Source organism: Magnolia sinica, chromosome 5 (assembly GCF_029962835.1).
Source record: "Magnolia sinica isolate HGM2019 chromosome 5, MsV1, whole genome shotgun sequence".
Classification (NCBI taxonomy): domain Eukaryota; kingdom Viridiplantae; phylum Streptophyta; class Magnoliopsida; order Magnoliales; family Magnoliaceae; genus Magnolia; species Magnolia sinica.
This window is the reverse complement of record NC_080577.1, coordinates 3,627,238-3,651,424: the sequence shown is the minus strand read 5'-3', so window position 1 is coordinate 3,651,424 and position 24,187 is coordinate 3,627,238. Positions and strand designations below refer to the sequence as shown.

Genomic DNA, 24,187 nt, shown 5'->3' with positions numbered 1-24,187 from the left:
ATGTGATCCGATAAATGTTATACCATTCTAGAAAAAATAAAGATAGTATAAAACTCAGGTGGGACATGCCACGGGGATGGGAAGGCCACCGTTAAAACCTTCTAGATTGTGTATGGGTCCCACTGTGTTTTTTCGTATGCCATCCAATACAATCACAATTTAATTCTGACCAGTATGAATGAAAAAAAACAATGATTCCATTGTAAAAGTAAGGTGGGACATGCTATACGTGATTTTAGAGATTTTAGGAATGACTTTACTTGGTGTGGCCTATATGAATTTTGGATCACCGTGAAATTTTGGATGACAGGAAAACATAAGGTATCTGGAATGATGAACGGATTGGATATCATTATCGGATCACAGCGAGCCCAAAAACTTACAATGTATATTAAGCTTAACCTGCAGATCGTTGTAGCCTAACCTGTCCCTTTCGTTGGAGAGTTTGGTTAAGATAACCTAAATTAACCTAAGCCCAGGGTTGATGACAGTTGACAGACCATCTGAGAAAAGTCCGGGTTAGATCAACGGCTGGTCTGGTGATTCCGGACCGTCGGATTCGTCAAGGGTTAGAATCGGAAAACATGGGTACTCTATCCAGGTCTCTGGGGCAATGATCCGAGCCGTATGAACCGGAATGCAGTAGATACTGCTCTTAGAAAATACACGTGGCAGGGTGATGTGTAAATCGGGCCGTTCATCTAGTGGGGATCATCAATTGTCATTGTCCACGGACGGCTTGCTTCCAAATATTACACCTCTTAAACGATCGTGCCCTTAAATTTTCTAGTGTCACATTGAAACTCATAATCAGATGGCTGCGATCATCTGATCTGGGTGAGGTTTGAATTTTGCCATCTAAGGTAGGGGAAACTAGATGGACGGTCATAAATGCTCTACCACGTATGCTGAGGAGCGATTGCTGTACTATACTCCGGTGCTACTGGCTCTACCGTGTCATTTCCCTCATACTATGGCAATGTCTACGGTTAAAATACCTAAACAGAGATGTGACATGCATGACCTTCCAATCCGAACGGTCCGAATATTGAGACGAGTTTTGGTCCATCGATAGTTATAAAGTTAATGGATGGTTTGGATGAAATATACCATTTCCAACCAAGAAAAAATTTTCCACTAATCCCACTCCTATACACAGTGAATTTAACTTTTTAAACGGTTGTAAACGTATTCCATTCTTAGGATGGATGAGTACATGCGTACGCTTGTAGTCTTCCTGCGCATCAAATAACTCCTGAATTGGAATCCGCCCGGCGGAAACGGATTGGCTGCTCCCCCTGCCACCAGCCATTGGCCGGTGGTCGGTGCTCTGTGGGCCCCACCATGATGTATGTGTTTCATCCATTCCGTTCATCTATTTTTATAGATCATTTTATAGTATTAGAGAAGGTATATCTCAATATCAAGTGGACCACATTACAGGAAACAGTGTTTAATGAATTTTGACCATTAAAAACGTTTTGGGGACCATAAAAGTTTTGGATCAATCTGATATTTATTTTTCCCCTTCATCTGGGTATTTATGACCTAATCAACAGATTGGATGTCAAATAAACAGTACATTAGGCCTTAGGAGGATTTTAATAGTGGATATCCAATCATTATTGTTTTCCTGTGGTGTGGTCCACCTAAGAAATATATCCTTGTAATTTTTTCTATGAATAAATTAAATAATCTGTGAAAACAGATGAAAAGAATGGATGAAACACATACATCATGGTGGACCCCACAGAGCACCTACCACCAGCCACGGGGCCGGTGTGAGGGGGAGTAGCCAATCCGTCTCCCCGGCAGGCAATGGCACCTCGTGCGTGGGACGTACTTCGTAAACTCTTTGAGGTTTACCATGATTTATGTATTTTATCCACTCCGTCCATCCCTTTTACCAGGTAATTTTATAGCTTGTATCCAAAATTAAAGAATATACAATTATCAAATGAAACACACCATAGGAAACAGTGTGAATTGAACCTCTACGGTTGAAAACTTCCTGAGGCTCAAGAAGTTTTGTATCAAACTCATATTTCTGTCTTCTTTTCATGATAATATAATTCTTATTTTACATACCACAATAACGAGTTTAGTTCTATTTTATATAGATAAGTTCAAAACATTAATTAATGTGAACCATTCATCTTATAAATCATCCAATTCATCAAGTCAGGTGAATTCAATTATTCCATTGTTTTATTACTTGTCTGTCGCACAAAAAACCTTTCAACGGTGGAAGTTATTATTTTCACTTTTTTCTTCAGTGTAATTTTCGGCTCAACGCTTTAAATGGGCTGAAAAAATGGATGGACTGCGTGGATAAACCGCATTTTTCACCGTGCGCCCAAATGAGTTTACTCAATATCATAAGAGGCGGATTGCCAACTATTCAGCTCGGACGGAATGTGGGGCCCACCATGATGTAAGTGTTTTATCCACGCGTTCAACACTTTTGCCAAATAATTTTAATATGTGAACCAAAAATTAAGGCAGGTCCAAGGTTTAAGTGGACCACCAAGTGGGGATTGAACGTCCACCATTAAAAACTTCCTGGGAGCCGAAGAAGTTTTGAATCAATCTGATATTTGTGTTTTCACTTCATCACGTCTTCGTGACCTTATGAATAGGTTGTATGGTAAAAAAAAAAACATCACGTTGGCCCTTAGAAAGGTTTCAACGGTGAGTGTCATTATCAGTGCAGGTGGTCCACTTAAGCTTTGGAATTGCCTCATTTTTTAATTCATATATTAAAATTATCTGAAAAAATCATTGAATGGCGTGGATAAAACACTTACATCACATTGGCCCCACAGAGCCCTGCCCCGGACGGATTACCGTCGGGGCGTGGGTCGGACGCAATCCGCGTCCGTACCCAATCCGATTTCTGGATGGGACTCGGATTCGGTGGGTGGTGACGGTCCAGCATCGAATCGGTGCTGGTCGGTGCTAAAAAAGCTCCGTGGACCCACCATGATGCATGTGTTTATGCATGCCCACCGTTAAAATTTTCTCTGTTTTCCCTTCGCTTAGGTCGGTGGAAACTGGAAGATAAACATTACAGTGGGCTGTAGGAAGTTTTTAATGGTGAAACTTAAATCGTCACTTTTTCCTATGTTGTGGTCCACCTTAGATTTCAATGTACCTAATCTTTTGGATTATGCCTCAAATGAACTGGTCAAGTAGATGGACGGAGTTGATAAAACAAAAACATCATGGTTGAGCCACAGAGCTTTTCCAAGAACGTACGTCGATACTGGACCAGTCACTACCGAACCCAAGTCCTGGCCGGGGCTCGCAGAAGCGGATTGGCTGCTGTACCACACACCAGCTATCTAACTGATGTGTTGACGTCAGTAAGTTACGTGAGTCTGATCACGAGGTATTTGTTATATCCAAACCGTCTATACATTTGGCGAGCTCATCCTATTGTTGAAACTAAAAATAAGACAGTCTAAAGAAAGTGGATCATGATGCAAAAAGCAGGAGGGATTGGACGTTTACCATTGAAATCCTTTTGGGTTTCAGAAGTTTTGGCTAATATGATATTTATTTTTCCTCTTAATACATGTATTTTGGAACTTTTGAACAGTTTGGATGGAAAATAAACGTTACGGTGAGCCCTACCAATATTTTAACAGGAAAAATCATTATCCTACTACTATCTGTTATGTGGTACAGTTGAACTTTCGATATAATTATTTTTTATCTCATGCTTTAAAATAATCTGGAAAAATAACGGTGTCGATATAATAAATACATCATTTTGGGCCATGTAACTTTGAACTTCTTTGAACCGTTCGTACAACTTGAAGCTCGAAGAGCGTCAGCGCTCGTCTTCACGCGACACGTACCCAATACACCAGCAGATCCGCTTCCCGCGCATAAACGAAATTGTCGTGTGAGAAATTCTAAAGCGATTCGCGCGAGGAGATACTGAAAAATTGAATAGCAGGAAACGTGCAAACGTGGCATGTACGTAGAGATCTGGTACACGTATTTGAATATTTTAAAGTAAAATTTTCCTATCAATACATCTATGATGTTCTGCTAATTACCTATTTCAAAAGATTCTCCTTAATATGGTCATCGCAGATTTTATCCGTAATTGTATATTTTCCTAGTTATAACCATTCCTACTCAGTAGAATTTCCTGAATATGTCCTTTAACAAACGTGCCGCGACTTATCTCTTCAATCCTTATTCACCAAAGGCTCTTCTTCTACGCTTAGAGTCCCGCTGGACGGATATCGGTCCAGGCAGGGGCTTTATAAGATCCACCGTCATCCACGCCGTTAATCCATTTTTTGTGGTCATTTTAAGATACGATCCAAAAAACGAGGAAGATACAAGGTTCAAGTGGACTACACCACATGAACCAGTGGTGACAATGACGGCCACTGTTGAAACCTTCTGAGGGCCCATCATGATGTTTATTTACTATCCAACCTGTTCATAAGGTCACAAAAATATGAATGATTTGAAAAAAACTAATGTCAGCTTGATCTAAAACCTCGGTGGTCCCTTTGAAGTATTTGATGGTAAGCGGTCAATTCCCACCGTGTGAGCCTTATATCTACCTCACTTTTGATATCTTATCTTTAAATGATATGAAAAAACGGATGAACATAGTGAATTAAAAAACTATATATACATCACGGTGGGCCCAGCCCCTGCCTAGATCGATTTCATCCGGGCAGGGGCATCACGCAATCCGCTTCCTCCGTGATCTTACAACCACTCCGTAGGGTGAGGCCCACCTTAATTTGTGTATTCTGTATCCATCTTGCCCATCCATTTTTTCAGATTTAGATCTGCTTCTGGATAATGCCCTGAAATTATATGAGAGAACGGATGAACAGAGGGTAGATACATAATACACACATCAAAGTGGGCCCATGGTAAGGGCTGCACCGTTGTGGATGAGGCCAGGGTCTCACCTAATCCACTCCCTTACAATAGAGGAGCCCATTTAAGGTGGATTGTAACCGGTGCGGATTAAGTGAGTACGAGGTGAGTTGCTTACCGTGGGGCCCACCTGCATGCATGTTTGTATATCCATGCATTCCATCTGTGTTTCCAGTTCACTTTTGGGCATGCCCCCATAAATGAAGCAATAGAAAACTATGGCGGACCACACCACAGGAAAACAGTAGTCATTGCAAGGTCACTAAAGTTTTGGATAATCTGATATTTATATTTTCCCTTTATTAGATCTGATGTGTGTGTAACCTTATCAACAGGTTGGATGGCAAATAACCATTATGGTGGACCATAGGAAGTTTTTAGTAGTGGGTGTTCAATGACCACTGTTTCCAGTGTGGTTGTCCACCTGAGATTTAAATTTTTTTTTTTTTTAGGCCCATGTCCTAAAATGAGTTGACAAAATAAATAGACAATGTGGATATACAACACATACATCTAGGTGGGCCCATGGACTCACAAACCTTGTTTGGCACTATGGTATCAGAATACTAGGATTAGAAATCTCCTTAATTTGAAATACCCTAGATTTCAAATCTTGATTAGTGCATGCATGTAATGTTTAACACAATAATTATAATAAGCTATTGAAATATATACTTTGGCAAAAATGATGAAATTACAAGCCTCGGATGAGCCACAAGCATAGGATCACAAGGGAGTGACTACCAAAAGTTAGGAATCGAAATCCCCAGGATTTGGAATATCCTTTACTCCACTCTACCAAACAATCGTACGGATTCGGAATACCCTCAAATCCTCTCATTTCCTTTGTGCCAAACAACCCCTAAGGCTTTGGTTGGCACCATGGATTTGAAATCTCTTGAATTTGGAATTCTCCAATTGTATTTGGCACCATGGATTTGGAATCCCCTATAGTCCAAAAGTAGCTATGAACTTTAATTATGTAGCTATTTATAAGAGTTTGAATTTAATTACTAAATCAACTTTAACATCCTTAATTAGCATACAAATGTGATGTTTGACAAAAATGATGGTAATAAGCCCTTTGAAATATATACTTTAGCCAAAAATAATGAAATTTAAAGCTCTTTTTTTTTTTAACACACACCACCACACACTCACACTTTAGTGGGATTTCACCACCTATGGGTGCTCGAACCCTTGACCAGGTGTTGAAATTTAAAGCTTTTGATGGGCCACAAGCATAGGATATATAAAGTCCACTAAGTTTCGTATGAGAATTTCTTATTAAATTGAGATAGAGAAAGCGCAGAGGCTTCCTTTTTACTATTCAATGCACATGTGGTAGGTAGTCCCGTACACAATTAGTTGTACGTCCAAGTTGCGTGTGAGCAACTCTCTTTCTATATAGATCGAGCTCTGTAGGACCCACCGTGATGTGATGTGTGATGGACATCAATCTCATTAATCAGATGCACCCTTTCATGGTGAGCCATGGGCTTAAAATTAAGGCCAATCCATGACTTAGGTGGGCCGTACCACAGACAAAGGTTGAGACTGAATGTCCACCCATTGAAACCTTCCTGATTTTATATAGGGGTTAGTGAGATGTGATTTAGACATCCAGCCCATCCATTGTGTGTGTCCCACTTGAATGAGGGGTCCCACCAAATTTCAGGCCATTCCAAAACTCAGGTACGCTCCACCAAGTACTTTTAGATGTTTTAGACATGATTTCACATTGTTTTGGATGGCGTGGCCCAATTGAGTCATAGATACAGTTGATTTTTGGCACATCCCATAACTTGGGACCTACCAAATGCATGGTATGGATGTCCACTTGATCGTTGGATATACTTCAATTTTGGGTTCAACCCCTCAAATTACATGGAAAAGCAGATGGACGGTGTAGATAGACCACATACATTCAAGGTGGGCTCAACTGAGTTTACTCGGCACGATAAGAGCTTACTGGGTAACTCTATACGCAATCCGTTTTCCTCATTGGAAGCTCTCATGAGGTGGACGCCATTAGGTCGACCTCGTGGGTACCATTTTTCTCACACCCACCCACCTGATGGACAATATGGATCTCATCCGCATAAAGTCATTCATCTAGCACAAGTGGTAGGAATGCCCAATGTGACAAATATAAAAGAGAATTTGAGAACATCGCAATAATATCACAAATAAATATTAGGCAATATTTGCTCAAGATTTTCCAAAATTTCAAAATCTTGGCAGATTTTAAAACATCACTGCATGATTTGACAAATTTTCTTATGGTGAGGTCCACCTGAGTTCTGAATCGGTGTAATGTTCAGGTCAAGGCCAAACATTTGGCCTTAGGTGGCACACCTGATACACAGGATGGATCTCGTGCACATGAAGTCGTTCATCTCACATAAGTGGGAGGCATGCCCAATGTGACAAATACCGCTGCGAATTTAAAAATCTCAGTATAATATCTTGATAAATACATTACATGATCTTTTTTAAAGGATTGCATTACATGATATTATAGTGAGGTTTTCAAATTTTCGGCACATTTTAAAATACACGTGTCTTTTTAATTTATTTAATAATTTAAAATAAATATTTTAAATATTCCTATTTTTGGCAAGATTTTCCGAAGAAAAACCTCAAATTTTGAAAAAATCCCAAGAAACTTCCACACCAAGAACGATTTTGTCAGTGTGGGCACGCCCTTACTAACGCTTACTCATAGTAATCATGCAAGCATTTTCTTCTAAATCGCCAAAATCCAATGCCATCAGAACTCAGCAGCTTAGCACTGATGGGGATCAGTACAAGGACGGGTGCCCACCTCGGATGCCCACATGTTTCACGACTTAGTATTCATTTCATATATATATATATATATATATATATATATATATATATATATATATAATTAAATTAAAAAATTAAAAAATAGAGAGTCATATGCAGGAACCCATCACAGGTCAGACAGCATTTCTTACCTTTCATCGCAACTTCACAGTTCTACTCCTAGTAGGGCTCACAAATGGAATGAGAACAAAAGCATTCTACACCTAGTAGATCTTGCAAATCGAATGAGAACAAACACACCCTTTGATTTTTCGCACTTCTTTTATTATAAATAATTATCTTCATCAATCCCTTCAAAGAAGAGTAAATACAACAGCTTTCCACATCCATCTGCAGAGCTCAATCTCGCGAGCTAACAAAAACAATAACCCCAACCCCATCAAGCAGGTGCTCTCGTGGCAATCGAACAAGATCAAAAGCAGCCACCCAACTGCACAGAGCATTTCACTAATCAGAAACAGTATCCACACACACACACACAGAGGATAAAAGAAAAAAAACAGAAAAAGAAAAAAAAAGAAAAACAGGTCTTTTTTATCTCATCACAGCAAGCAGCATGGCATGTGTATGCTAGCATAACAAATAGGGATATATGAGTATTTTTTATGGAGCTAAAATCACAAGATTTCTGAAAAAATGGATATAAGACCTTGCATGCGCAGGGTTAGACCTTGAAGACGTACATACAACAAAAGAATTTCCTAAGAAGGTAAAGAAAATAATACCACTATTCTCCAAACACGCAAAGAAATAAATTTCATAGCAGAGCCAACAATAAAATACAGGGGCTGGGGTTGTGCAAATTGAGCTTTGCTAAGACCATAGACATCCACAAGGCAGTTTGTATATACACCATCACATGTGCAAGTGTGACCAACATGTGCAATATCCAAGCCATCCATCAGGTAGGTCTGACCTTTGTATATGTTCTCACCCAATAGTAAATCCAGTCCGTTCAGCAGGTAGACCATAATGTTAGGAGGATTGGTTCAACAGGGAAGAAAACTTCAGCCAAGTTTTCTCAGCCACACATTTGTTTTGTAAACAGTGGACCTACCCGATTCTTGGGTGAGAGCATCTACATTCTGCCACTCTGACAAATGGATTGGATCTCGTATCAATGTGCTATGATGGCACATGTCGCACATACATGACCTGCCTTATCCATGCATGTGGGCTTAGCAAAGCTTGTGCAAAATTATGATATTTTCACAGGTTTTATCCTGGCAACACTCTTAAGTCATGACCAAAAACTACCAAGAAAACAGGGAAAAGAACATGGCCAAAATGGCGCTTCATCGCAACAATAAAAGTTTTGGTGCAGCATGTAAATATTAAAACATTATAATATGCTGGTGGAAATATCAAAAGTGCACAACGATTTGCTGCTTATGGAGAAGTAATGGACATGACACTTACTCTCAATTTTTCAAATAAAATAACCTAGGATTAAAGGCTGCACAAGCATTCATTTTGGGGCATGGAACAACGTCCAAAATATCAGTACCATAACAGATGTGTTTTTCAAAAGATCAATACATATTGGTCATACTGGCCTTTGAAATTTTTTTTCAGAAAACAGATGCATTCAGGCTGATATTTTGAACCACAGCATGGAGTTATCCTTTACTCTGCCTGATCTAGGGCTTAAGGTGGTGAAGCATTCCAACTAAATGAGTTGCAGCCATTAGAACTCTGGTCACCAGATTTAACAGCTCAGAACTGGAGTAAATGGATACTTCCTGCAATATGCCATCCAGGTGAACGATGAAGTTTCCCGTAACATCTAAGCAGTCAAGTCATGCATACCAAAATAGCTTCAATCTCTTTATCGGAGACGGGGGTCCTTTTTGGCTGAAGGGAAGCCTTTCCTCCTAGAGCAGTGTTGGATGGGGGGGCAGGAACTTCAGATCTTAAAGAGTAACTCTCTTGGGCCTTGCCAGATGCAGAAGCCATTTGCAGATGCGATCCAGAACCTATGCAATGATCACATTCATACAAAGTTCAATTTTTTTTATGAAGACAAACAGAGACTAAGCAATGATCATATTCATAAAACTTGATATATATATATATATATATATATAAAGAGAGAGAGAGAGAGAGAGAGAAAGAGAGCATATGTAATGATCATATTTATACAAACTTGAAAGTATATACACCAACAGCTCCTACATTCATATCATGATTGGCTTATGGACTAATGTTTTATTAGGTAACCTTGTGGAGGAAGGATTTCAAGAGGCAACTCTAAACCTAGCATGATTAACTTAATCACTTGATTCAATAAAATTTAGTCATAAAACAATGAAGAAGGAAAAAAGAAAAGAAAAATGAAATGAAAGAACTTTGAGAACCGGATTCCAAAGTCCCCAGCATGTGAAAGAGTGAAGACATGGGTAAAATCCAACCCTCATCTAGAGATGATTTAAGCAGTTCTTGTGAACCAAAAATAAATAAGTATAAATCTATTCAACAAATGATTCAGGAAGAATCTGCCCAAAATTCTGATCAGAAGTGTGCCGAGTAGAGCTAGTTTGAATTTGAGTACTGTTGATGCATCCAGACCATTGATCACACACGTATGAGCGTCAATTAAGGGTTCGCTCAACAGCTCGTTCAATTGATAATTGGAACCCCAAATCTGTCCAAACAGATTATATGATTTGCAGCTCGATCAGGGTGTCTACGCCCCACCAATACATTTGACAAGCCCGACCAGCGTGATGATTTTCCTGTGGGTCCCAAACATGTGGTGGTATTTGTTCTAGTAGAAATGTGAGACCCTTATGGTCTATATAGACGGTCCTTAATTATTTAGTTCCCTTTTAATAGTTAGCTTGTGCAACAAGTCAATAGGGGTCCCAGTGTGTCAATTTCTTTTCTTCTTTTTTTTTTTTTCTGCTCTATAGCCTAGAGAGAGAATTTTTATGTCTAAAAAAGTTTCATTTGATTTGATTTTGTTTGTTCAGGCAAATACCCTCCCTCCAAGAATAAAACTGTTGTTTCCTAGCTCCAGCAATTGGATCTTCGAAGATGGAATTTTCCTATACTTTCTTGTATTGCAACTCCACTAGCACTGATTGAAGGTCTTATACTTTCTTGTATTGCAACTCCACTAGCACTGATTGAAGGTCTTCTTCAACAATTCTTCTTCTTTCACATGCTATATTGCTGCTGTTTCTGTTTTTCTTCTTTTCTCAGCACTTACCTCTTGTGATCTCTCTACACTTGATTCTAACCGCCTCTTGGTACTGTCTCACCTGCAAGATTATTTTTTTAAAAAGGTGGCACCAAAAGAAAATGTGATTCACAAAGTTAAAGAAGTCTCAATTTTCAACAGTTGGGACCACCACTAAGCCAGACTTTGGATCCTGGATACACTATCCATACCAACACCAGCTCTTTTGAGACATGTGACTGACATGCCCATATGGACAAAAAACACAAGCATACTTGGCTTATGTCAATAATGAAGAGTTCCTGCATTCCTGAGGACATACCAAGCAAATCCAAGATGCAACTATGATGGACAGGAAAATTATTCAAAGAAAATATTGCTCGGAGGACGAGGATTGGGAACATCAATAGGAAGCTTGGAGCTCCCAAAACAGAAAACCCTGGTGTTCATGCAAATTTCAGTGATCTCCTGAGTTGTCTGGTAGCTTTGTTGCTTCTAATTTATAAAGGGATTTGGACGCAAGATACCCCTAAATCATGCTTTGAGATATTCAAGTCATCAAAAGTTGAATGTCAATGGATGACACGTGAGATTTTTACCGACATAGGAAGCATTGAGCATTAATTGTTGAGTATATAAGAACATTAGCTTTTAGCTTTTTTGGAGTAAAAGCTATGACACCTTGTGCAAATATCACCACCAATGAATGAAAGAGGTCGGTACTCCTTGCTGATTGGAGGACTACATAGCCGCATCAACTATAAGGGCCCCAACCTGGATAAGTGATTGGTCCAGTTCACCCTATTTCAGCATTGACCCATAGTCCAAGACAATAATTCATAAGGACTATACAAGCTACGAGGCATCCCATTCCACAATCCACAAATATCTCTTGGGGGAGATAGCAGGCCACACCATATGTGACCAATGGCCCAAAAGTAAGCCGATTGGACAAATCCTAAGTCCAAACTGCTTGATTGTAGCAGGACACAAAAATAGGCAATGGTCATTTTTTCCTCAAATCCCATATCCAGTGACCTGCTTCTGGATGATTGACCCAGATATTCACACACCTGTCACATGTCTCATTGGAACTCAATGCAAAATGATGTGTGTGACTAGCATTCTTTCTCACATGATCAAAAGTAGAAAAATGCTGAGTGATTCACATTGGAGACTCAAGAGGCAATCATGGCGCATGTGCAAAGGTGAATCATATGGAAACCACCATGAACATGCCCTATCATTTAAATAAATAAATAAAGAGAAAGAGGGAGAGAGAGAGAGAGAGAGAGAGAGAGAGAGAGAGAGCATAAATCATGTCCACTCATCAGGTAGGTGTATACTGAACATAGAAAACTGCTGTCATCTTTCTTCTAACTATCCACATTTCTCATAACGTCAACCACTTAATGAGAGGACAAGCCTGGTTTTTGGTGGGTCCATGAATCAGCTGGTCTGCACATGTATGAGAATTGGTTAGAAAAATACAACACCAGCAACTGTCCTGCATCCCATACACGAGCTACAAATCAACTCTTCAATATCTCCCATTAATTTCCCTAGCATACCTCTTAAAAATAAAAGTGTAAATATCTAGAGTACTTCTTCATATCTCCCATTAGGGCATATGCACCATAGGGTGGGTTAGAGGATTGAATGATTTGGGAGAAATGGCATGGTTATGTGAGATGGTTAAATGCATTAAGAAAGTTGCAGAAGAAGTTTTGGGGGTATCTAGAGGAAAAAGCTACTCACAAAAGGAAAGTTGGTGGTGTTAAAAAGAGGTCCAAAAGGCTATTAACAAGAAACGATCATGTTTCAAGGCTTGACGAGGGACTAAAAACAACGAAGGTTTGGAAGAATATAGAAAAGCAAAAAAGAACGGCATGTAAGTAGCAAGAAGGCTAAACTTTATGATTCGTACAATAAATAAAGGATGACAGAATGTTAGAAAGATGTCTTCAAACTTGCAAACAGGAGAGAGGAAGGCTAGGGACAAAGATCCCTTAGATACATTAATAGCAATGACTAGAGGATATTGACTAAGGACAATGAGATCAACTAAAGTTGGACCAGCTACTTCCAGAACTTGCTTGACAATTTCAAGAACTTCAGGATAGAAGGAAACATAAACCTAAACGAGGTCAGATACATAACTACTTTCTTAGGATTGGGATGTCTTAAGTGAAAGATGAGAAAGAAGACGACAGGAAAGGCCCTAGTACCCAATGGTACACCAGTAGAGGCTTGAAAGTCCATGGGAGATCTTGGTTTAGTCTGGTTGACAAAGCTACTCAACATTTTTTTATATGTTGTTAAACAAGAATATAAAATCGGAGAAAATGCTAGAGAATGGATAAGTACTATAATACCTATTTACAAGAATAAAGGAGGCACACATAGCTGTAGTAACTATCATGGCATTACACTTATGAGTCATATTATGAAACTTCAAGGAACAATGATTGAGCAAACATTAAAGCGCGAGACAAGTGTATCAAAAATTGGTTAGGATTTAAGCCAAGAAGTTCAACCATAGAGGCCATTTTCCTACTTAAACAGATAATGGGGAGATGTAGGGAGAAGGAAGCATCTTGACGTGTCCTTTATTAACTTAGAGAAAGTATACGATAGGATTCCTACATAGATAATTTGGTGTGTGTTGAGAAAGAGTCACAAGAGGATATATTGACATGATTAAGGGTGCGTATGAGGGAGCAATAGCAAGTGTGAGGACTAGTAATGGAGAGAAGTGAGTTCTGAATTATTGTAGGCTTGCCAAGGGTGGGCATTGAGCCCATATCTTTTTGAATTGGTCATGGAGAAGTTAACAAGGCATTTACAGGAAGAGGTCCCATGGTTTGTGCATATGACATAGTTTTAATTGATGAGAGAGACATAGTTTTAATTGATGAGAAGGATGCTTTAGAATTTAAAGGTTTTAAGTCAAATGGCCTAAAGTAAAGTATATGAAATACAATTTTAGTGACAGTAGGAGTGAAAATGAGGAATTAGTTAAGTTGCTAACCAACTACCTAAGATCACCATTTTTTATGCCTTGGGTTGATCATTTGTGAGATTTCTTTGTGGTTCTAAAAAAGAAACAGTGTGAGAAGGTTCAATTGTCTGAAATGAATTTTTAGATCCGTGGATTCATCAAGCTGGTAATAAGAGCCGAATTGTTGTGATCAAGGCAATTATGTATGATAATTTTGCTCATAGAATTGAAACATGCCTCTGGAGTTTTATATGATCACCACATGCCAATCAAACTAAGGGAGAGATTTTATAGGATTGACATATGACCAGCCATGCTGTTTAAGACAGAATTTTGGGCAATAAAGGAACGACATGATCATAGAATGAGCGTAGCTGAAATAAAGATGCTGAGATGGATGAGTGCAGACAAGGAAGGATAGAATTAGAAAGGGATGCATCGGAGGGAACCTAAAAGTAGCACTAATAGGTAGTGACATGAAGGAAAGCTGAGTTATACGGTTTGTTAATGTGTAGCAGAGACCAAGTACCACTGGTGAGGAGTGAGTCGGTTCAAGTTGAAGGCCCTAAAAGTGCAAGGGGAAGGCCCAAAAGGACATGGGTGGAGGTAGTAAGAAAGATTAGAAGACCTATAGTTTAAGTGAGAATATGGTCCTTGATAGAGTGGAATGGTGGAGCAGGATTCTTGTAGACGACCACAATTAGTCAGGATAAGGATCGGATGATAATGATGATCTGTAACATGCCACATATAGAAAGGACTGATCATCTACAGCCAGCTGCATGTCAACCATTCTTCCCTGGAAAGCAGAAACTCGTGCAGATTGCTGGCTGACTTTAAAGCCATTACGGGCTAGCATGCCTATGTTTTCTCAGCTGGCTAGCTTCAAAGCTAACAAGCAAAGGACAGACAGCCCCCTTCCCTTGAAAATGTATGATACTTTGAGGGGCAAATGTGGAAAAAACAATTCCGAATGCATAAAGAGATGGGTTGCATTGTACAACCGAGTTGTAGGTAATCAGTTCATTATAGAAAGTACAACACCTCCCATAGTTTGCAATGTAAAGTACTAATATTGCGACGATACTGCTATTTCCACCCCTAAAAGAGGCGAGATCATCTACAAGTCCTTGTGGAATAAGCACGAGCTCACCATGGTGTGTGAATGGCATCCAACCTGACTAGTCAGGGTCCTTCCACCATGAAAGTTGGCACCCCCAAAATCAGGCTGATCCAACCATCATGCAGAACACCACGTTATTTGAAGGTTTTTGGGTGGCTCACCACTGTTTTCTGTGGTGTGGCCCGTCTAATGACTGGATAGGCCTGATTTTTGGGTCATCCCATCATCATGGTGGGGCACACATAATTCATGGATTGGACGGCATAAACACAACGCAGTGGGACCCACGCAGGCAATAGTGTGTAAGCAGGTTTATGAATAAGTGAATAGCAGGTGAATACTACAAGGACTTGTAGTGGAACCACTGGTCCAACGTGGCATTCTTGGTAATTACTAACAATTACAGGGGATGGAAATGTCAATTCCGGATTAGGGTATGATTGATCAGATCAAATACATGAATTCCAGAAAGAAAAAAGAAAACAGAAACAGAGAAGAAAACGAGAGAAATCATAGATCGCAAAAAAAGGAATTTCAGAGAGGGGAAAGGAAAGAGACCTGATGATGTTGATGCTGCTGATGCTTTTGGATGCCTTTGAGGGAATTTAATGAGCGGGATGCGCTTCAGATGCTGCGTTCCGGCCATCTCTCTCTAACGCAAAATCAGACTCCAACATCTTTGATCTTTCTGCGCCCTATTATACCATTGCCTGACTCGCGTAGGCGCGCGGACGGCTTGTTTTTCTTTAACTTAGCGGTGCGTGGGACAAACATGCATCAGATCCACCCCGTCCATCAGGTTCCACCACGCATTTTCAGTCTGGTAATTGCAAATGAGTCGAATCCCAGATTTATGTGCGCCACACCAAGGGGAACGGTGTAATTTCGTTTCTAAAAACTATAAATTCACGTCGTGTAGCCCACACGAGCTTTTGTCCTTTTAATGTCCTGATTCTCAGCTAATCCGTTCATCCTCGTGTGCCGCCTCAGATGAGTGGATTGGATGGCATACACACCATGCAGTTCAGACTATTTTAATGGTGGGACTTGCCATTTCAATTGTTTCCCACGGTGTAGCCAACCTGAGTGTTGAATGGGCCTGATTTTAGGGCCCTGGTCCAAGCGCAAGGTGGTGCACCTGATGGACGGGGTGGATCTCATCTACATAAAATCATTTTATCCACGTCAGCGAAAGTCACAGCGCCTTCTGCATACGAAAGTCACGAAAGCTTCAAGCCCACTAACTCTGACCACAAGGCACATATGCATCTCAATTTAAACCATCTAAATAATGGGACCCACTTTACACGTGGTTTTGATAGAATACGATGCCCAATGTCACAGCTACCACATGCTTGCCGGTTTCCTCTCCGTTGTCTGTTTGGTAGATACTTGAAAATGAGCTTACCTCATTGAAATTATGAATCTAGAGATTATATTTACTTCAAGTTACCCAAATCCATAAAATCAGACCCATCTAAAACTTCTAAAATGTAGGCCCACATCAGATGCTGTAGTAGCAGTAATGCAAATTAAACTGTCGAAATTATGGGTATGTATCTTGAACTGGAAATTACGCTTCTTTGATTACTTGACAGTTGGAATGGTGGACGTTATTTGATTATCTGACCGTTGCTTTGGTGAACATGATTAGATTATTGGAGTATTGGATTTGTGGACACTTATTGAACCGTTAGGATTGTTCCAATTTCAACAAACAAGTGTCCATATGAATCAGAGGCTAGGATGGTTCAGCCAATTGGACTTTCGGACTGACGCAATTTACTGGATGTAAATTGAGGTAAATGTATGCCACGTGTACAATTTTATACTTGCCTGCATATCAAGACTCAAGAATCGCACTGTCCGGCAGTATAAATAGCTCCCAAAAGGCATTTTATTTCAAAAACTTGTGGATTCTTTGGCCAAAAAAGCTGGAAATCAGGCCAGGACTAATCACAAGGGCCTTACAAAGAAACCCGATCCCAGCCAATGGTGGCTTGGCATAAGAAAGGACTTGCCTGCCGCCATTGATACGGTGCACCACCTACATGATGGGCCACATTCTAGCATTGAACTAAATCTTCACCCTCTAAACGGACCTTTTCCCCATCGAATCATCTAAGCGTGCCATGTGCAATAAACCCATGCTGAAGCGTGTGGCAAACCTTGCGATCCAACCTTAGTGAGTAAATAAAATCACGAGTAGCATCAAAGCAAAAGTAAGTGAGTCACATTTTTCTCTGAATACAGTTTCAAGGTCAGGAAAACTTCCCTAGAGATGGTTAAAAGCAGATCAACTAATACGAGAACGAGAGCATACATTTGTTTGGATGGGTGTGCGATAATGAACGGATGGTGGAAACTGCTATAATACTATATATAGGACTGTGAAGTATTGATACTCTGGCAGAGTGTGATGGATGATGCACATGCACTTAGTAACCGCTTATGTAGCATACTAGCGAGTTAAATTAAACTTTCCAAATTATGGTTCTCAGTTTAGATGCAACATGAACCAAAAGTAGCACTTTATTTATCTGAGTATCACATTGGTGGACAGTTAAAAATGAAAATATCCAATGGTCTAATTTTAAGAAAGAATAAATGTGTTCACGAATCAGAGGTTAGGATTGTTAAAACAATATGATCCTGGTTCCAGCAATCCATGGATGCTCTCCAATAGGTTTCTAACAATAAATGGAACTCTGCCAGTAGACTTAGAGAGTTAAAGACGTGGGAAGAGGGCTAGTTTTGTGTGTAAGAGGTAACAAGAATCCTCCACCACATCTGTTGTGCAGTGGTTATAACACCTCAGCTCCGAATGGCTGGCATGATCCACACCACAGGAAACAGTAGAGAGGGATGCCAATCATAGGTTTGTGTGGGCCCTATCAACCTATTTATCAGATGAGCCTCACCATGATGAATATACACTCCAAAAATCAGCCTGATCCATAACACAGACAAGCACCTAGTTCCCTGTGCTGCAGCCCACATGAGTTTTGGATCAGGCTGATATTTCTGTTAAGGTGAACATGAGCTCCCTTGATGGACACTGGATTTCACACTTACAACACGGTGCCCACAGAGCTAGGGTGTTGTACCGGCTGAGTATGTGTCGCAGTGGATTATGTTCGTGAGGGAGGCAGAGAAAGAGCCCCAGGAACCGGGTTATTTTCTTTCATTAGGGGGATGACTCCAATCCCTTTCTGAAATGTGTTGGGATTCCCATTTACCAAAATATGAACGGTGCAAGATCAGTGCATACTGACTCGTAGAAACTTTACACACGAAAATTGGGTTCAAAATACATATCAATTTCAGATTCAAACTTCATATAGTTTCTACAACTGAGAGAGGAAAAAACATATTGAACCTACTTTAAAAAGGAATTTTCTTTTTCTTTAAAAAAAAAAAGGAAAAAGGAAAAATAAATAAATCAGTTTATATTAAATAATGGAGAGCGAATCCAACTTCTTGATCATGGTGTTATTACGCTGACTCAGACTACTGGACATACAACAATTCCCCACCATCAAAATTACAAGTGAGATTATCACTACTGGCACTTGGTGAGAAGCATTACAAAATTACCGCTGCTATTTTTTTTCCGTGCAACATGCAGAACTGAATCCGGCTCGTTGACCTATAATGCTGTATGGATGGACGGCTCAGATTAATAGATTTATTTGACAAGCCAATTAAAATTAAAACCTGGCTGTGATCACAAAGTTTTGAGGATGCAGTATCAGTTTTTCTTGGTTCTCTTTCTTCCTTTCACTGTCCTTTCAAGTCTGCTAAACCGCTGACCAACATTGGAGGACCGAGATATCCTTGTGTCCGGAATCTTTGATTGGTTGACTGGTGTCAGAGGATCTGCTGTTGTTGCACTTACAGACTCCCCAAAAAGCGACTTCAATCCCCCGAGCAGTGGTTTAGATCCACCAAAAGGATAGAAGCTAGGCTGTTGTGCAGTAGTAGGCTGTGGAACTATTTCAGGTAGACCCAAGAGCTTCTTCACTGAAGGCCGTTTAATTACTGTCATGACAAAAAAAAAAAAAAAGTCAAACCTTCAAAGCAACTCTTAAAAGTCAAACCTTGCATGAAAACCAAACAACAGTATCATAGAAAAATTTTAATGCCTCAAACGACAGATATGCATAGTATACTCGAGGCTTGGTTTATGCAACTAGTGCTGGTTCCAGAAGATTGATCTAATGGGCCGCCCCAAGGATGAGCAATACCCCAAAATCCCAGATGGGAACATCCTAGTCTGGCCTTTTTTCAGTTGAGGGAAAACTGTGTATTTCTTTCATTGACTGTCCATTTGCAGGCCACCACTAGACAAGATAGGATTGTCCCACCAAAGACATTCCTGGGCATGGCACCATGGGACCCATACTACTGACAGTGCATCACTGAACCATGGACCCATTTGTATTAACTAAAGGTGTGAAGACACCATACACTTCCTCAGATAAAGGATAATATAATTTATTATCAACTATATTTACAGAGGGAGAAGTGCTCACCGAGCCCATAAACAAGGGAGAAAAGGTTTGACGTAATCCAATAACAAAAAATGGCCTGTCAAGAAACAAAATGAAGTTCAACAGGAGATCAAATCCTGAACAGCAAAATCAACTAACCTTATCATGCTATTTTGAAAATCATAGGATAAGAAACAGGATTGTAAAAGATACAAATGGCAGCCAGGAGAATTCAGAAAAAAGAAGTGGCAGTAAATATGGCAAAGGCTGATAGAACTGCGCATCAAAGGTTGGCCGGTGGAACATAGATGAAAATGCATGGTTGTACATTATCTGATTGGTCCCCGCTCAGTGAACCATCCCTACCCACCTTCCCCTGTCATGGGCATTGGCTGACGGAATTGGTGGGTAAAGCTTGATAGAACTGGTGACCTCGATGTTGCCAACCTGTTTCTAACCTTTTCAATTCATCTGATAAATCAATATGCGAAATGAAAAAGAAGAGGAAGGGAGGCAGCTACAGATTCCAAATTAGCCCTTAAAATGATTGCCAAAACGGAGGGAAGGTTTGGAGGGTGTCATGCTAGAGTAAGAACTTGCTTGGGCATGACATGAAGTTCATAAGATCCACAACTCACTAAATTATGTCTTCTGGCAGCAACCAACAATCCAAGTTTTATTTTGGAGGAAAGAGAGCAACGGCAACCATGCAACTCTCTGAGTGCGGATTGTAGGCATGATCGACGAAGGAGATCTAGAAGATTTGTTTTAATGAGAACAAGAAGCGATTTTTATTTATTTTATTTTTTTGAACTATGTGACCCTGCTGCATGTCTTTCCAGAATCAAAACTTTGGCCATCTTTGAATGCACAACCAAACTGAATTCTGAATTTATTTATTTTTAATCAAGAGGACACTAGAAAATTTAATGTTATTTCCTATTATTCAAGATTGGAAAGTTGCCCTCAAATTGCAGCTATGCTTCTATCAGTCAGATTTGAAACTACAGTGATAAAATAATAATAATAATAATAATAATAATAAATAATAAAAATAATAAAAGGGAAGCCCAGGCCCTCATTTAACTAAATGACTATTGAAATCACAATTTGGTTATATTCACTATAGTGGACTAATAGTATCAATTAAATAGAAACACACCAGTAAAGTCACATTCTGATATTAAAACAAAAGGATAGAAAGAAACAAGAGCTAGTTAAGGTTCTTGAAAGGGAAATCAACACATTATGCCTTCAAGGCCAGGACTCAAGAGGTAAACCTTACATCTAGCAGAAAAGAGTCAGGACGCCAGTCTTAACTGCCAGGACTCGAGAGGTTTACAGTTTACCTAATGCCAATGCTCACTGTGATGACTGTGTGAAATCCCCCACTTACATCTGTTAAGCTGGCTCATGTTAAGATGTCAGACCAAAAACGATGGAAGCATAGTTGAGGATGGGCGTGCCTCCTTGTGAGATCATTCTAGTTGTAGTCTTAGTTTTAGTAGTCTTTTGTTTTCCTTTTCTTCTCTTTTATCTTAGTTATCTCTAATTGGTTTTCTCTTAGCTTGAGTTCATTTCTTCATCATCTCTTTGCTCAAGTTCAAGTTAACTTTTTAGTTTCTAACTCACACATTCATCTTGATTTCTATCCAAATTGCATGTTTCTGATTGGGAGTCGATCGACCCCTAAAAGCAAACAGGTAGCATTTTGATGGCCCTGTGAGAAACGTCTTTCTAAAACAAATACTTATTCATGCATTTCCATTTTATCAATTGGCCCCCAAAAGCAAATAGGTGGCTTCTCAATGGCATCAGAAGCATTTCTCCAAAAATCATGCTCCCTGCATCAAATTCATATTTTCTTAAAAATCAGCCTTATGATATGCCCTTTTTTTAATTTTATCAAGAGACCGGAACTGAGCATCCGGTGGAATGGAAGTCATCCCCTTAAAGCATATCTGATCAACAATATTCTCACTTGATATATTTATTTAGCCCTGTTAGTTTCATTCATCTCTGTTTATTTAGTTAATTGGGATTACCAGCACTTATTCTGTTTGTTTTTTTAAAGAAGTAACGGGCTTATATTAAATAAAAAAGGAAGAGAAGAAAAACAAGAAAAACAACAGAGACTGCCGAGGTGGCAGAATCAGAAAAGAAAAGCTCAAAAAGAAAGGAAACCAGAATTCTAAAAACTGGAAATCGAAACCCTTGAGCGCTGAGACATTTGCAGCCCATTCGATGAGTAATTTCTTCGCCCAGGAACCCACTACTAAAGCCGAAGATTGAGAGTTGTTGAAGCATCTCTCATTTCTTTCCTTCCACACCGCCCACCAGATAGTGACGATAGCCATTTTCCAGACCTTGGATCTGCTTTTGCCCAATTTAAAACCATTCCAGTAAGCCAGTAAGTGACAAGCAGAGCCCGGCACGCACCCTATGACGTTGAATCTCAACAGAAAGTCCTCCCGCATCTAGGATATGAAAGGACAGTGAACCAGCAGGTGGTCGATAGATTCCTCGTTTCCCATACAGCAGAGGCAAGATGTTGGGGAGTTACATTCCTTTTTTCTTCAAGTTGTCGATCGTGAGGATCCGATTCTTAGATGCGAGCCAAGCAAAGCAGATGAACTTGGGAGGAATTGGGTATTTCCAGATAAATGGAGAGGCTCGGGAACGAGGGGATGAGGAAGGGGTTAGAGGCGCATATAGAGACTTGACAGAGAAAAGGCCGGATTTATCTCTAGTCCAGATGATCCTATCAAGCACCGTTTGGTTCGGGGAAGCTCTGGAAAGACAATCGAGAAGATTGGTGTAGTCATTTATCTCCCAATCATAAAGATTCCTGCAACAAGATATATTCCAAACAATGCCTGAGTCGGTGGAGGAATAGAAGTTGGCGACAGGACTGTCCTTGTTGACGGCGAGACGGTAGATGGACGAAAATCTGTCCTTGAGGCTTGACTCTCCCAGCCAGTGGTCTTCCCAAAAGCAAATCGCAGCACCATTCTCCAAATCGAAACCCGTGTTCTCGACCACAATGTTTTTAGAGTGAAGAATACCTCTCCAAATGTGTGAGGCTCTGTAGGCTGAGGAGTCCTTTGTCCACCATCCCCCCGGAGAGAACCCATATTTGCCTTTGATCACACTGCACCATAAGGCGTCCGCCTCCGAACCCAGCCTCCATGACCAATTACCTAAAAGGGCTCTATTCATGAGCTTCAGTCTTTTAATGCTCACTCCTCTATCCTGAAAATGGCTGCACACCTCCTTCCAGTCTATAAGGTGAAATTTCTTCTGATTTTCCTTCCCGCACCACAGAAAGTCTCTTCTCAGCTTGTCAATCCGATGTAGGACTGAAGGTGGGCATGATAGGAGGGACATGAAATATATAGGGATATTGGATAAGGCAGCTTTTATAAGGGTGAGTCTGCCCCCCATGGATAGGTATCTGCATTTCCATCTGGCCAGTGATTTGTGGAATTTGTCCACTACCTTGTCCCACATCGATAACCTGGGGGGGGGGGGGCGACAATGGCGAGAGGTAGCCCAACGAACGATGTTGGGAACTGAGCATAAGAGCATCCCAAAGAATCGGCGAGAATAGATAGGTCCTGCTCCGAAACGTTAACCCCAAAGATCTTAGACTTGTCCATGTTTATTCTCTGCCCGGATACTGCTTCAAAACATCTGAGAGTTGTATGAAGATTGTTAATGGCTACCGCCACTGCTTCAACCAAGATGAGGGTGTCATCTGCAAATTGGATGTGGGAAATCGGCATAAGGACCCCAGGCATTGAGATCCCTCTGAAGAGAGCAGCACTGTGGCCCTTGAGCAGCATCTGAGAAAGGGCTTCACCAATGAGGAGAAAAGGAAGAGGGGAGAGAGGATCCCCCTGCCGAAGGCCCCTAGAGCTAGGGAAGAATCCTTTCGGGACACCATTGAGGAGAATCGAAAAGTGAGCCGATTCGATGCAAGACTTAATCCACCACCTCCATTTGACTCCAAACCCCATACGGACCAGCATGTACTGCAGGAACCCCCAGTCGACATGATCATAGGCCTTCTTAATGTCGACTTTGCAAAACAGGCTTTTCGTACCCAATCTATGGCAGGTGTGTAGCACTTCGTTAGCGATTAAAGCGCCGTTGATTATCTATCTACCCATTATGAAAGCATTTTGATATTTCGAAATCATTTTCCCCATCACCGACGATAATCTGATAGCCAGAATTTTTGCCAAGATTTTATATGGGCTGCCAATCAGGCTAATGGGTCTGAATGTCGAGAAAGAATTTGCGCCAACAACTTTGGGGATGAGGGCGATAAAAGAAGCGCCGATGCTCTTAGAAAGCTTGCCGCTGGAGTGGAATTCATTAAGAAAATTCATGACATCTGGTCAAATCGTTTCCCAGAAACATTGAAAAAAGTTGATGGCAAATCCATCAGGCATTAGAGATTTGTCACCTTCCATCGCATCGATGGCCGTTTTAGCCTCTTGTTCTGAGAATGTGACCTCCAAAAGATCCACGTCCGATTTCAGCAAAGAGAAGAAAGGGATCTCGTCCAGGCGAGGTCTGTTCCAGCCCTCCGAAGAGAGGACAGATCTGAAGTG

At 40.4% G+C, this 24,187-nt stretch overlaps 2 protein-coding genes across 6 annotated transcripts in view; both read right to left on the bottom strand.

Annotated features, from left to right (window-relative positions):
• Positions 1-7,995: 7,995 nt before the first annotated feature.
• LOC131245156 (uncharacterized) lies at positions 7,996-15,791 on the bottom strand. 2 transcript variants are annotated; one of them, XM_058244416.1, is made up of 4 exons: positions 15,634-15,791; positions 9,580-9,746; positions 8,146-8,200; positions 7,996-8,114 (listed from the first exon to the last, which is right to left on the bottom strand). In XM_058244416.1, the coding sequence occupies exons 1-3, from the start codon at positions 15,719-15,721 to the stop codon at positions 8,183-8,185; spliced, it is 273 nt and encodes a 90-aa protein (XP_058100399.1). In that variant the 5' UTR covers positions 15,722-15,791; the 3' UTR covers positions 7,996-8,114; positions 8,146-8,182. The 2 variants fall into 2 exon arrangements, with proteins under 2 accessions (XP_058100399.1, XP_058100398.1); XM_058244415.1 differs by having other exon boundaries at positions 7,996-8,200.
• Positions 15,792-18,608: 2,817 nt separating this feature from the next.
• Positions 18,609-24,187, bottom strand: part of LOC131245154 (mitochondrial inner membrane protein OXA1-like) — a 33,326-nt gene continuing 27,747 nt past the window's right edge. For all 4 annotated transcript variants that reach the window (XM_058244412.1, XM_058244413.1, XM_058244414.1 and 1 more), the window contains 2 exons: positions 19,611-19,665; positions 18,609-19,116 (listed from right to left, as the gene is read on the bottom strand). In XM_058244412.1, the coding sequence (XP_058100395.1) occupies positions 18,827-19,116; positions 19,611-19,665 (345 nt within the window). In that variant the 3' untranslated portion in view covers positions 18,609-18,826. The remainder of the gene's footprint in view (positions 19,117-19,610; positions 19,666-24,187) is intronic.

What these genes read in the sequence shown, in the direction of transcription:
- LOC131245156 (XM_058244415.1), bottom strand. Translation starts at nt 15,721, where the DNA reads ATGGCCGGAACGCAGCATCTGAAGCGCATCCCGCTCATTAAATTCCCT. An exon ending in AGCAGCATCAACATCATCAG is followed by an intron (nt 9,747 to 15,633) that starts GTCTCTTTCCTT and finishes ATCATTGCATAG; the next exon opens with GTTCTGGATCGCATCTGCAA.